Source organism: Hyla sarda, chromosome 9 (genome assembly GCF_029499605.1).
Source record: "Hyla sarda isolate aHylSar1 chromosome 9, aHylSar1.hap1, whole genome shotgun sequence".
Taxonomy (NCBI): domain Eukaryota; kingdom Metazoa; phylum Chordata; class Amphibia; order Anura; family Hylidae; genus Hyla; species Hyla sarda.
Genome location: NC_079197.1, coordinates 182469589 through 182483610, shown reverse-complemented (window position 1 = coordinate 182483610; position 14022 = coordinate 182469589). Strand labels below are relative to the sequence as shown.

General features: G+C 38.6%; 1 protein-coding gene across 5 annotated transcripts in view; it reads right to left on the bottom strand.

Moving 5' to 3' along the window:
- PCDH11X (protocadherin 11 X-linked) overlaps positions 1-14022 on the bottom strand; it is a 1464252-nt gene that overhangs the window by 1183861 nt on the left and 266369 nt on the right. The window contains exon 4 of one of the 5 annotated variants that reach the window (XM_056538965.1): positions 11759-12080. The exons of the other annotated variants lie outside the window; for them this stretch is intronic. Within the exon in view, the coding sequence (XP_056394940.1) occupies positions 12009-12080 (72 nt within the window). The 3' untranslated portion in view covers positions 11759-12008. Of the gene's footprint in view, positions 1-11758; positions 12081-14022 lie in introns of those variants that run through there. 5 annotated transcript variants of the gene reach the window in all.

Sequence of the window (14022 nt, the reverse complement as noted above, 5' to 3'; positions counted from 1 at the left end):
GTACATGTCACAGAGCATGCTCGCTACACTGTCCCATAGAAGTCTATGTGTATGTGTTCTGACCTCCCTCTCTTTTCACACTGACTTCTGTGCATGTCACAGAGCATGCTCACTACACTCTCCCAAAGAAGTTTATGTGTACCTTAGTTCAGTGATGTCCAGCTGCCTATTGTAAAGCAAATCTTTGTTCACAGTGCAGACAATACGACTGCCCACGTCATCATGTACGGATATGATAAAAATATATAAAGTAAAGGTCATTTTAAAAATATGTTTTGGTTAAATGTTTTTACTGGGGCTCGACAAAGCGTTATCAAATATGTATCAGATCATTATGATACAGGTTAGGAGGGGGTTAATGAAAACATTTTACAATTACTGCTGAAGAATAGATACAACAAAAACAAAAAAAAAAGTTAAAAAGTAATAAAGTCACGCTGAATATTTTTCTCTCTCTATTTTATATGATTAAAACATGTTTATTCGGAATCACCGAAACAATACCCTTTGAATATTTTATCTTTTTGCTTTGTTCCAGTTTCTCCAGCACTATTCTACAGTCATTTTATTTTTCAATACAATTAATGTTTTTTTTTTTTTTTTGTTTTGTTTATCACACATTACAATAGTATTTTCTTTCTTTTTTTCCCATTATTTTTGCAGGTTTTGATACTATTCTGAATTAAATAGTGATATGTAGCATAATTTGGATGATAAGGGGGGGGGGGGGCGCCCTGATTGGCTCCTTTACGCCGGATTGTTTAGGAAAACAAAGTGACTGGAATAAATTGCCCCGTTGGGCTGCGCTTGCTACTTGGCGGCATTATGTAAAGGTCACATGTACCTAATTCACCAACTCTAAAATGAAGTTTTACAGTCTGTTATTGAACAATGAAATTGACTTATGAAGTTCCCGCTGCCTCTTCCCTTATGCCGCTTACTGCACCATCAAAATGATTATTGTCAATTTCCCGATGCTATCAGGCACCAAGGTGCGCATTAATTCATCTCCCAGCGCCACCGCGGCCATAAGTAAGGTGATAAATCTTTAGCAAGGCTTTTGACTTTGAAATTATTATTATTTTTTTCCTTTCAGTAATTCTGGTGAGAGCCGGCACAGTGAACATTAAAGGGGTAATCCGGTAAAAAAAAAAAAAAAACTAAATTTTTTTATTTTTTATTTATTTTTACATATTTTTTTATTTTTTTTATTTTAAATCAACTGGTGCCAGAAAGTTAAACAGTTTTTGTAAATTACTTCTATAAAAAAAAAATCATCTTAATCCTTCCAGTACTTATTAGCTGCTGAATACTACAGAGGAAATTCTTTTCTTTTTGGAACACGGAGCTCTCTGCGGACATCACGAGCACAGTGCTCTCTGCTGACATCTCTGTTCCATTTTAGGAACTGTCCACAGCAGCGTATGTTTGCTATGGGGAATTTCTCCTACTCTTGACAGTTCTTAAAATGGACAGAGATGGTCAGCAGAGAGCACTGTGCTCGCGATGTCAGCAGAGAGCTCTGTGCTCCAAAAAGAAAATTGTTTCTTCTGTAGTATTCAGCAGCTAATAAGTACTGGAAGGATTAAGATTTTTTTTTTAATAGAAGTAATTTACAAATCTGTTTCACTTTCTGGCACAGGTTGATTTAAAAAAAGAAAAAAAAAAGTTTTCCCAACCAGGGTGCCTCCTGATGTTGCAAGACTACAACTCCCAGCATGCCCGGACAGCCAAAGGCTGTCCGGGCATGCTGGGAGTTGTAGTTTTGCAACACCTGGTGACCTCCTGGTTGGGAAACACTCATTAAGATGCCAAGCATTCACCATCATCTCCTCATGTATCGTACATTATCTCTGCCAGTTATCGAGCACAATTACTATAAATAAAATAAAGTACATAATACAGAAAAGGGAAATGTCCACTGATAAACTGAAACATATTTTTAGTGAATGTATCAATCTCCTATCGGAGGACAGCATGGTATACAGCGCGAGATACCGAGCTCAGGGATATATAGTTTCCTATTATTTGGTTCAGTATTTTTATATAAAAAGTTGTTTAAATGGTGCCACCACTGGGGGGAAAAAAAGCCTATGAGTCCTGCTGACCACGCCCATAAAGAGTGATTGAGAGGGGGCGGAGCCATCAGGACTCACAGGCTTTTTTATGGGTTCTGGTGGCATTTAAACGACTATTCATATGAAATGAATGAATGAAAATATAGACAACTATATATTCCTGAGCTCAGCATCTTCCCCTCGGTCATATGCTGCTGTCAGATAAGAGATCTGGAGAAGTTGCTTTAAATGTGTTTCCTAGAAGAAGATCATTTTTTATTGAACTTTTTATTGAGTCATGTATGTGTTTCATTTGTCATTTTCTTACCTAAAGCAGAACTTGAGGACCATAGATATTGGCACGGATGTATTTGTTTACGTGAAAAGAGTGTCCAGGCAATCTATTTATTGTGTCTAATATCTATCCATCTATCCCATATCTATATCTATCTATCTATTTCTCAATCTATCTACTTCATATCTATCTAGCTATCTCTCTCTCATATCTATCTATCTCTCTCGTATCTCTATCTATCTATATTATCTATCTATCCATCTATCTAGCTCATATCTATCTATCCACCTCATATCTATCTCTCTATCTATCTATCTATCTATCTCTCTCATATCTCTATCTATCTATATTATCTATCTATCTATCTATCTATATCTCTCTCTCTCTCATATCTATCTATCTCTCTCATACCTCTATCTATCTATCTATATTATCTATCTATCTATCTATCTATCTATCTATCTATCTATCTATCACATATCTATCTATCCACCTAATATCTATCTATCTATCTCATATATATCTATCTCTCTCATATCTCTATCTATCTATATTATCTATCTCTATCTATCTATATTATCTATCTATCTATCCATCTATCTATCTCATATCTATCTATATATCTATCTCATATCTATCTATCTCATATCCCTATCTATCTATATTATCTATCTATCCATCTATCTATCTCATATCTATCTATCCATCTATCTATCTATCTATCTATCACATATCTATCTATCCACCTCATATCTATCTATCTATCTATCTCTATCTATCTCACATATATCTATCTAACTCATATCTATCTATCTCACATCTATCTATCTATATTATAGCACAAATATAGTGTGTGCAAAATATAATGTGTCATTGTTAACAATGCATTCAGAAAGTTTTCAGACCCTTTTTACTTTTGTTTCACTTTTTTGAGGCCTAATATTAGCTAAAAAAAAAAAAAAAAAAAAAGTCCCCTTCCCATCATCATTCTGCATGCAATACCCCATAATGAGAAGGGAAACATAGATTTTTTGAATTTTTTGTAAATTTATTACAAATAATTTTTTTTGCACGGACATTAGTATTTAAATTATTTACTATAATTATTTATAATATATGATTATTTATTTACATAATATCAATATGACTCCTCCCATTTTATCATCTTGGAGATATTACTTGACCTTGACTGGAGTCACCAGGGGCAAGATCATCTAATTAGACACAGCCCTGTCTATATAAGGTCTCACAGCTGACGATGTATATAAAGAGCAAAAACCAAACCATAAGGGGGAAATAACTGTCTGTAGAGCTCAGAGAGAGGATTGTATGGAGGCAAAGATCTGGAGAAGCAGCCAAAAAAATGGGATATTAAGTGCAGAATGATGGGGGGAAAAGTCGAATTTTCCCACCATATTAAATTGTTAAATAAATAAATAAATGATCAATGCGGAAAATGTGTGCATGTAGTGTGTAATATCATCACAAAGATACGCCAAATAATTAAAAAAAAATCGCAGTCACTTTATTGAGCAATATATGTTAAAGGGGAACACCATATTCTCTTAAATACTCTTTTGGATTAGAAAAAAAAAATACAAGAAAAAAAAAACAAAAAAACATGAAACTCTGAACTGAATACAAATCATCTCCTCCGCTCACGTAATCTCTCACCAATCGTCTATTTCTTTAAGAAAACTATAAGGGAACTCCAGCAAATTAGCAATCTGTTAAATGACACACACGTCTAGTAAAATGTACATTATAGCAAATAGATTTTTTAAAAAGTTTGTGTAGAAAGGACGTTACATTCTTTGTGTTTTTTTTGTGTTTTCTTTTTTTTTTACTTTGATGCATATGTTTTTATTGCTCCCTAATTCAATATTAACAACCATATTATATAAATAAAAAAATAAATAAAAAAGAAAAAAAAAAGGAAAAAGCAAAGAAGCAAAGAAAAAAAAAAAAGATATATATATATATTTATATATATATTTGTACAAGCAATATTTGAAAACAATTCACTATTTTATTTATAGCCATCCCTCCAAGTGAGCGATGGGAAGGAGTCCTTTCATAGTTCTACCTTGTGTTTTTTAATTGATGACTACAGTATGATACAAAGTTTGTTGTCCTTGAAGGGTAGGTATATAGACGACGTCTTGCCCTGGATACCTTGTGTTATGGGTTGCTGGAATTGGTTTTCGTCTCCACATCCAAATTAAAGTCTTCGCCGATCGGGTTCAGGAGAAAGGGTATTTTTTCTCGTGCTGTTTCCATATTCCATGTTTGCTTGGTTAAACCTCATTGTGTACGCAAACGATTCTCAGTACATGACCTCAGATGCGGTGACGTTCTCAGAGCTGGCAAATAGAGAAACAGCATGAGAAAAAAAAAAGTTCTTCCCGAACCCAAAAGAAAACTACATAGAGTCATTTAGAATTATTACAAGCTTGTAGAGTCATGTTTGCCAAATACTATATGGTCATCAAATCCCTTTTACCCGACTATATGGTCAACATACAGGAGTCATAGTAATCTTAAAAGGGTACTCCGCCCCTAGACATTTTATCCGTTGGACAGGGAGATAAGATGTCTGATCTCTCTGCTGCACCCGGAGGCTCGTGATGTCACAGCCGCGCCCCGCTCATGGTTTCACGGCCACGCCCCCTCAATGTAAGTCTATGGGAGGGGGCGTGACATCCGTCACGCCCCCTCCCATAGACTTGCATTGAGGGGGCATGGCCGTGACATCACGAGCGGGACATGAACCTGACGTCACAAGCCTCCGCCCCACATCGCCAGTCATCCGGCACGAGCGAAGTTCACTCCGTACACCGGATGTCTGGGGTGCCACAGGGGGTCCCCAACAATCAGACATCTTATCCCCTATCCTTTGGATGAGAGATAAGATGTCTAGGGGCGGAGTACCCCTTTCAGTCATTGTATCGAATCAGTTTACAATGGTCACTATAGAGTCTATGAGCCAGTTAAGCCAATACTACATTGAGTCAGTCCTTCATAGTAATAAGTCATTTTACCAAATTAGATGGTCATTCTTCATGGTTATGGTCACTAAAGGTTCTAGGTTTGCTAAACTCTAGATATTAAAGGGGTATTCCAGGAAAAAACTTTTATATATATATATATATATGTATATATATATATATATATATATATATATATATATATATATATATATATAAACTGGCTCCAGAAAGTTAACAGATTTGTAAATTACTTCTATAAAAAAATCTTAATCCTTTCAGTACTTATGAGCTTCTGAAGTTAAAGGGGTACTCCGCCCCTAGACATCTTATCCCCTATCCAAAGGATAGGGGATAAGATGTCAGATCGCCGCGGTGCTGCTGCTGGGGATCCCCGGGATCCCCGCTGCGGCACTGCGCTATCATTACAGCACAGAGCGAGTTGGCTCTGCACGTAATGACGTGCAATACAGGGGGCGGAGCATCGTTACGTCACGGCTCCGCCCCTCGTGACGTCACGGCTCCGCCCCTCGTGACGTCACGGCCCGCCCCTTTCAATACAAGTCTATGACGACCGCCGCACCCCCCTGCCATAGACTTGCATTAAGGGGACGGGCCGTGATGTCACGAGGGGCGGAGCCATGACATCACGCGGCTCCGTCCCCTGTATCACCGTCATTACGTGCAGAGCCAACTCGCTCTGTGCTGTAATGATAGCGCAGTGCCGCAGCGGCGATCCCGGGGCTCCCCAGCAGCGGCACCGTGGCGATCTGACATCTTATCCCCTATCCTCTGGAATAGGGGATAAGATGTCTAGCGGCGGAGTACCCCTTTAAGGTTGTTCTTTTCTGTCTAAATCCTCTCTGATGACACTTGTCTCGGAAAACGCCCAGTTTAGAAGCAAATCCCCATAACAAACCTCTTCTAAACTGGGCGGTTCCCGAGACAGGTGTCATCAGAGAGCACTTAGACAGAAAAGAACAACCTTAACTTCAGAAGCTCATAATATCTGAAAGGATTAAGATTTTTTAATAGAAGTAATGTACAAATCTGTTTAACTTTCTGGAGCCAGTTGATATATATATATAAGTTTTTTTTCCTGGAATACCCCTTTAAATTAGTCATTTCGCCATGGTCCTTTCTAGGTGAGGTATTATACCAATTGTTGCATCAATATTGAGTCAACTGACTAAGTCAATTTACCAAATAAAGTTTTACCAAACTCTACACAGTATGATAATTAAGTCAGTCCATAAAGCAACTATGTGGACATTGACTGAGCCGAATTCTAGATCCTGGTGGTATGAGTAACCAAAGGGTTAACATGCCTTGTATCTAATGCAGTGTTTCCCAACCAGGGTGCCTTCAGCTGTTCGAGGTGTCACAGTACGAAAAATACAGGGGTACTCCGGTGGAAATTTTTTTTTTTATTAAATCAACTGGTATCAAAAAGTTAAAGATTTGTAAATTACTTCTTTTTAAACATCTTAACCCTTCCAGTACTTATCAGCTGTTGTATGTTTCAGAGGATGTTGAGTTGATCTTTTTTGTCTGACCACAGTGCTCTCTGCTGCCACCTCTGTCCATGTCAGGAACTGTCCAGAGCAGGAGAAAATCCCCATAGCAAATCTCTCCTGCTCTGGACAGTTCCTGACATGGACAGAGGTGTCAGCAGAGAGCACTGTGGTCAGACTGGAAAGAAATTTCAAATGAAAAGAACTTGCTGTGGAGCATTCAGCAGCTGATAAGTACTGGAAGGATTAAGATTTTTTAATAGAAGTAATTTACAAATCTGTTTAACTTTCTGACAACAGTTGATTTAAAAAAAAAAAAAAAAAAATGTTTTCCACCGGAGAAAACCCTTTAACTCTATGGCAGTGTTTCCCAACCAGAGTGCCTCCAGCTGTTGCAAAACTACAACTCCCAGCTGGGAGTTGTATTTTTGCAACAGCTGGAGGAACACTGGTTAGAAAACACTGCTCTACACCCAAAGGAAGGGCAATCTTCCAGACATGGTTCCCTAGAGGTTTCCTCCACTTGGTTTTTCCTTTCCTATTCTAAATGCTGGAGGCTTTCTGGGCATGCTGGGGGTTGTAGTTTTGCAACAGCTGGAGGCATCCTGATTGGGAAACACTGCTTTGAAGGGGTACTCCGGTGGAAAACTTTTTTTTTTTTTTTAAATCAACTGGTGCCAGAAAGTTAAACTGATTGTAAATTACTTCTATTAAAAAAATCTTAATCCTTCCAGTACTTAATAGCTGCTGAATACTACAGAGGAAATTCTTTTCTTTTTGGAACACAGAGCTCTCTGCTGACATCATGACCACAGTGCTCTCTGCTGACATCTCTGTCCATTATAAGAACTGTCCAGAGTAGGAGAAAATCCCCATAGCAAACATATGCTGCTCTGGAAAGTTCCTAAAATGTCAGCAGAGATATCAGCAGAGAGCACTGTGCTCATGATGTCAGCAGAGAGCTCTGTGTTCCAAAAGGAAAATAATTTCCTCTGTAGTATTCAGCAGCTAATAAGTACCGGAAGGATTAAAAAATTTTAATAGATGTAATTTAGAAATCTTTTTTACTTTTTGGCACCAGTTGATTTAAAAAAGCAAAACGTTTTCCACCGGAGTACCCCTTTAAGGGGTGCCAGCACGGTGAAGAATTTGACCAGCACACTGACCCCTTATCATTCAGTCATTGAAAAGGTCGCCATAAACATCCTGCCATAATCCTCAGGTTTGGCCAACATTAATCCAATGTGATGACCAGATACATTTTTCTATCCTTCTTAGGCTTAAAGGGGTACTCCGGTGAAAAACTTTTTTTTTTTTTTTTTTTTTAAATCAACTGGTGCCAGAAAGTTAAACAGATTTGTAAATTACTTCTATTAATAAATCGTAATCCTTCCTGTACTTATTAGCTGCTGAATACTACAGTGGAAATTATTTTCGGTTTGAAACACAGAGCTGTCTGCTGACATCACAAGCACAGTGCTTTCTGCTGACATCTCTGTCCATTTTAGGAACTGTCCAGAACATCATATGTTTGCTATGGGGATTTCCTTTTACCCTGGACAGTTCCTAAAAATGGACAGAGATGTCAGCAGAGAGCACTGTGCTTGTGATGTCAGCAGAGAGCTCTGTGTTTCAAACGGAAAATAATTTCCACTGTAGTATTCAGCAGCTAATAAGTACAGGAAGGATTAAGATTTTTTAATAGAAGTAATTTACAAATCTGTTTAACTTTCTGGCACCAGTTGATTTAAAAAAAAAAAAAAAAAATCACCGGAGTACCCCTTAAAACATGTAAAGTAATTGTCAATAAAGCTACCACAGAATATATTCAAGCAGGAATTTGGGAACTATGTTTAACCCTATAGATTCTAACACATTGCTAGATAAGACATCTTCAGACGTGGGTGTTGATGGACTGAACTAATAATCTGGGGAAGACAATGGAAGAGGAGTAGATGTTTGTTTGTGACCCCTGGGTATATTAAAAAATTACCAAAAACAATATAGATTTTGCTCACTATAACTAGTAGAACACTCCCAAGCTCACCATTAATGCTCTTATATCCTAAGATAGAAAAATAGATCTAACAGGGCTCAAAGATATGGACAATAAAAAATAATAGATAATATTAAACAATATAAAGGTAATAAAAAATATTAGATAAAAAAAATAAGTCAATGATACAGTAACTATAGTTGTAAAGGAGATAGTAGGTCCCAAAATGTACTAAATCTAATTGTCCTCCGCCAGTTCTATCAAACACAATTATAAGGCACGAAATATAAGAAAACTTGGCTTTTATTATATAAAGATTAAAAAGGCGTATAACAGGACTGACAATAATTATAGTGCTGAGTGTATAAGTGCACAGTGAATACCATCACCAAAATACTCAAATGGTAAAGGTGTGTACCCTGAGCAGGTGACCAAAATGTGTATGGGGGAGGTCCAGGTTTTGCGGTTAGGTAGTGGGGGAGGGAAGAAATGGAGGAGTGGTGGGGATTCTAACCAGCGCTTGGAACTAAATGTTCTGAAAGCTTAGAGCCGTCATCGGGAGCTAGTGATGTCATAGCCCCGCCCCTCATGATGTCACGCTCCCCCCTCTCAATGCAAGTCTATGGGAGGGGGCGTGGCGGCCGCCACGCCCCCTCCCATAGACTTGCATTGAGGGGGCGGGTCATGACATCATGAGGGGTGGGGTTATGAAGTCACAAGCTCCCAGGTCCCGGCTGTAAGCATTCAGAACATTTTGTTCCAAACGCTGATCAGCGGAGTACCCCTTTAAGGGTGTGTTTTATGCTTATATCTATTATGATATTTATACCCAAATTACATCCCCTGATGATACCACTGTCATAGGTGGTTGAAACGCGTAGGTAGTTTTAGGGTGAGACAGGTGACAATAGGGACAAGTTCCAGTGTGGGGCCACCCTTTTCAGGGCGAGGCAACCCTAGCCAAGAAGGGCATTAAAGGGAATAGTGTAGGGGTGATAAAAATTCCCCCCCCCCCCCCCCCCCCCCCGTTTTTTCCCTTTCCCACTACCTAACCGCAACGCCTCGACCTCCCCCATACACATTTTGGTCACCTGCTCAGCCTACACACCTTTACCATTTGATTTTTTTGACGATGGTATTCACTGTACACTTATACACTCAGCACTATAATTATTGTGAGTCCTATAATACGGCTTTTTAATCTTTATTTAAAGGGGTATTCCAGGAAAAGCATATTTTTTTTTATATATAAACTGATTCCAGAAAGTTAGACAGATTTATAAATGACTTCTATTAAAAAAATCTTAATCCTTCTAATAATTATCAGCTGCTGAAATTGAGTTGTTCTTTTCTGTCTGGCAACAGTGCTCTCTGCTGACATCTCTGTCTGTTTCGGGAACTGCACAGAGTAGAAGAGGTTTGCTATGGGGATTTGCTTCTACTCTGGACACTTCCCGAGACAGGTGTCATCAGAGAGCACTTAGACAGAAAAGAACAACTCAATTTCAGCAGCTCATAAGTACTGAAAGGATTAAGATTTTTTTTAATGGAAGTAATTTACAAATCTGTTTGACTTACTGGCCCCAGTTGAGATATATATATATATATATATATATATATATATATATATATATATATAATTTTTTTTTTTCCCCCTGGATAACCCCTTTAATAAAAGCTAAGTTTTATTATATTTTATGCCATCCTGATAATTGTGCTTGATTAAAAATAAGTTCAATCAATATGTCATATACGTGAACGGGACAGCACAACACAGGGCTCTTGTGAGTGTAGAACCCTGACTATTTACTACATAAAACAGTACAATATAGAATAAGCAATCATAAAATGAACGACTCCCAGTATTATATAATAAAATATCTGTGATTACAATCGGTATGAAAAAATGTCCTGGATATTAGTCCAAAAATATACTTTCAATATCCGGTACCTAGGATGATCACCAGGTAAGCATGATGGCAGTATGGAATGGAATAGTATCGAATGTGAATTTGTTTTATGCTATTGCGAGTATATTTTTTGGACTAATATCCAGGAAATTTTTTTTATTTTTTGATTGCTTATTCTATATTCTAAAATTTTATTTTATGATTGCTTATTCTATATTGTACTGTCTTATGTAGTAAATAGTCAGGTTCTACACTCACAAGGGCCCTGTGTTGTGCTGTCCCCGTTCACATGTGACATATTGATTGGACTTATTTTAAATCTAAAATGTTTATAAAATTTATACTGTTTAAATATTTTTTTCTTCTTTTTTTTTTTTGTATTGTCCATATCCTCGAGCCCCATTATATCTATTTTTTCATTCATCTTTTTTCACCCTACGGGTTGGTACTCCCTGACTTGGAGGCTCAGTTGGGGGTATATTTGATAAAGTGTTTTGTTTGACATATCATATCTTAAAAATGCATCAATCTTTGGTGCATTTTGATGAAAAATTAATTAAATTATTAATTAATTAATTATTATTATTTTTTTTTTATACACATTTGCACTTTACTCTCCACCAAACCTTTTCTCCCCCAGAGCTAAGAGGTTACCATACACATTAGAGGAATGTTTCCCAATCAGTGTGTCTCCAGCTGTTGCAAAACTACAACTCCCAGCATGCCCGGACAGCCCCCAGAATTTAGGAGAGGAAAGAAAAATCCAGTGGAGGAAACCTCTAAGGAACCATGGCTGAAAAGATTGCTTTTCCCTTGGCGTAAAGCAGTATTTTCCAACCAGTGTACCTACAGCTGTTGCAAATCTACAACTCCCAGCATGCCCGGGACAGCCTTCGGCTGTCCGGGCATGCTGGGAATTGTAATTTTGCAACAGCTGAAGGCACTTTGGTAGGGTAATACTGCATTAGATGGTCAGCGGGTTTGGCTGACAGACATCTAATGTGTATGATATCATAAATCCATGACCCTCTTAATGGGACTCTAAAAGGCAACTGTTACGTCTTCTAGAGTTTTTGCAACTGTTACGTCTTCTAGAGTTTTTGCAACTGTTACGTCTTCTAGAGTTTTCTGCAACTGTTACGTCTTCTAAATTGCACTAGGCGTCCCAAATGATGGAAAAATAAATCTGAATGTGGAAAGTCAACGTCTCTAAGTATATGGAGGACTCACCAAGACAGCAAAACAGTGATCAAGACACCGCTGTCGGCTGCCCAACATTAACTGATGCTGCATTGTCAAGTATCCAGTGAAAGCGAAGGGGCTGAAATAAAGGGAAGAGATGAAGGTGAAGCACAGGTCAGAAATAACAGGAACGTCTACAATTCTTTACAATTCACGAAACTGAGATACCAGACACCCAGCGGTCTCCAACCTAGGACTCTGCAGCTGCAATGGAGCTACAACTCGGGAGAGCCACGGATTGAAGACCGCTGACATATATACTCGCAGAACAGTTTATTGTACATTTCCCAGACAGCAAGTAAGATATTCTGAGTGATATTAGTTCAGATTTCTAAATTATCAGACCATTTCGGACTCCAGAATCCTGCTGGGCCATTGGAATCTTACCGTCATTTTACCGACATGTAGGAACTAAATGGCAAGAAGAACAAAAGAATAGGCACAATGACAGGGAGGAAGACAATAAAGAGGGACACCTATACCAAGAAATAAATACTGGATAAACTACAGTTACAGCCAGAGCTGCGTTCACATTTTCTGCTGGTTTCCTGCCAACAAGGCTGCAGTGCATTATTGGAGCCCAGATGATTTTATGGCTTGAAAGAGTAGATAATGTGCAGAATTGTGAATGCAGCTCCGGAAGTGACTAGAGGATATACAATATCAGAAACGTGTTTAGTCGAAATTAAATGCAGAACATTATAGATTCAAAGGTTGTAGACCATAGTATAAGGGTGATACACAGCAAGGGAGTCCTACATTGCATGGGGATTATTACATATAGGGTCATACCCAGTGGGGGGGGGGGGGGTTCATACGTTGTATGGAGGACATGCGTAGCAGAGGAAGGTCATATGTAGCATGGGGGGACATATGTAGTATAAGGGTGTCATACATAGTATGGGGAATCATACGTAGCATGGTAAGGCCATATGTAGCATGGGGATAATATGTAACATAGGGGATCATACATAGAATAGGGGTCACATGTAGCACTGGGGGTCATACATAACATGGGGTCATATGTAGTACTGGGGGTCATATGTAACATGGGGTCATATGTAGTACTGGGGGTCATACATAACATGGGGTCATATGTAGGAGGGGGGTCAAATGTAGCATAAGGGTTATATTTACAAGGGGGGGTCATAACATGCATGGGGGGCTCATATGTCCAAGGGAAGGGATCATATAAAGAAGTACAATAAGGGGGGATATGTAGCATGGGAAATTCTAAATAATATCTGATATCAGTAGGTTGCACTGCGGACATGATGCTGGTCTGTTCACCAACCTAAGTCTTTATATAGTCCGGAACTGCCCCACATATATAAGAGGGTCTCTATATAAGACTCTGCCCTTCATTTACCATAATAAAACGTGACATTCCTCTAATCTGGCATGGATGGGGCCTAACTGGCACCTCATGATCCAATGTCTGTGGTTAGAGAAGACAACCTCCAGGATGACTTCGTTCTTCTGACATCAGGTAAGTACTAGAGACCATCATCAGTCACTATTATAAACCATAATACACAGTTATGTTCCCTCCCTTGGCTCGGACACCACACCGGAGGCTAATACCAACCTTGATTAATTCTGCCAGAAAATCAATGAGACGATGACATTTATTATAAGGAAACAAGCGGCCGCACGGAACAGAGCAAAGCCGTACGTGTCCGTCATAAGATATAATATCCTGGAAGGGAAGATTTACATCTATTGTCTGCACAACCTGTGACTCTTCAGCTCTGCAGAACTACAACTCCCAGCATGCCCTGACAGCTATTGGTGCATCCCATACCCCAACCTGTGACTCTCCGATTGCTGCCACACTACAAATCCCATCATGCCCTGACAGCCTTTAGCTCCGCCCTTCTGTGTTATGCTCCACCCCTCTGTCATGCCCCACCCCCTCACTCATTGCACAAGTTATTGGTTTTATTTACCATTTTACTTTGTTTCATTTATTTTGTCTTTTTTTTTCCTATAATTTATAGTAAATACAGCAGAACATGTGA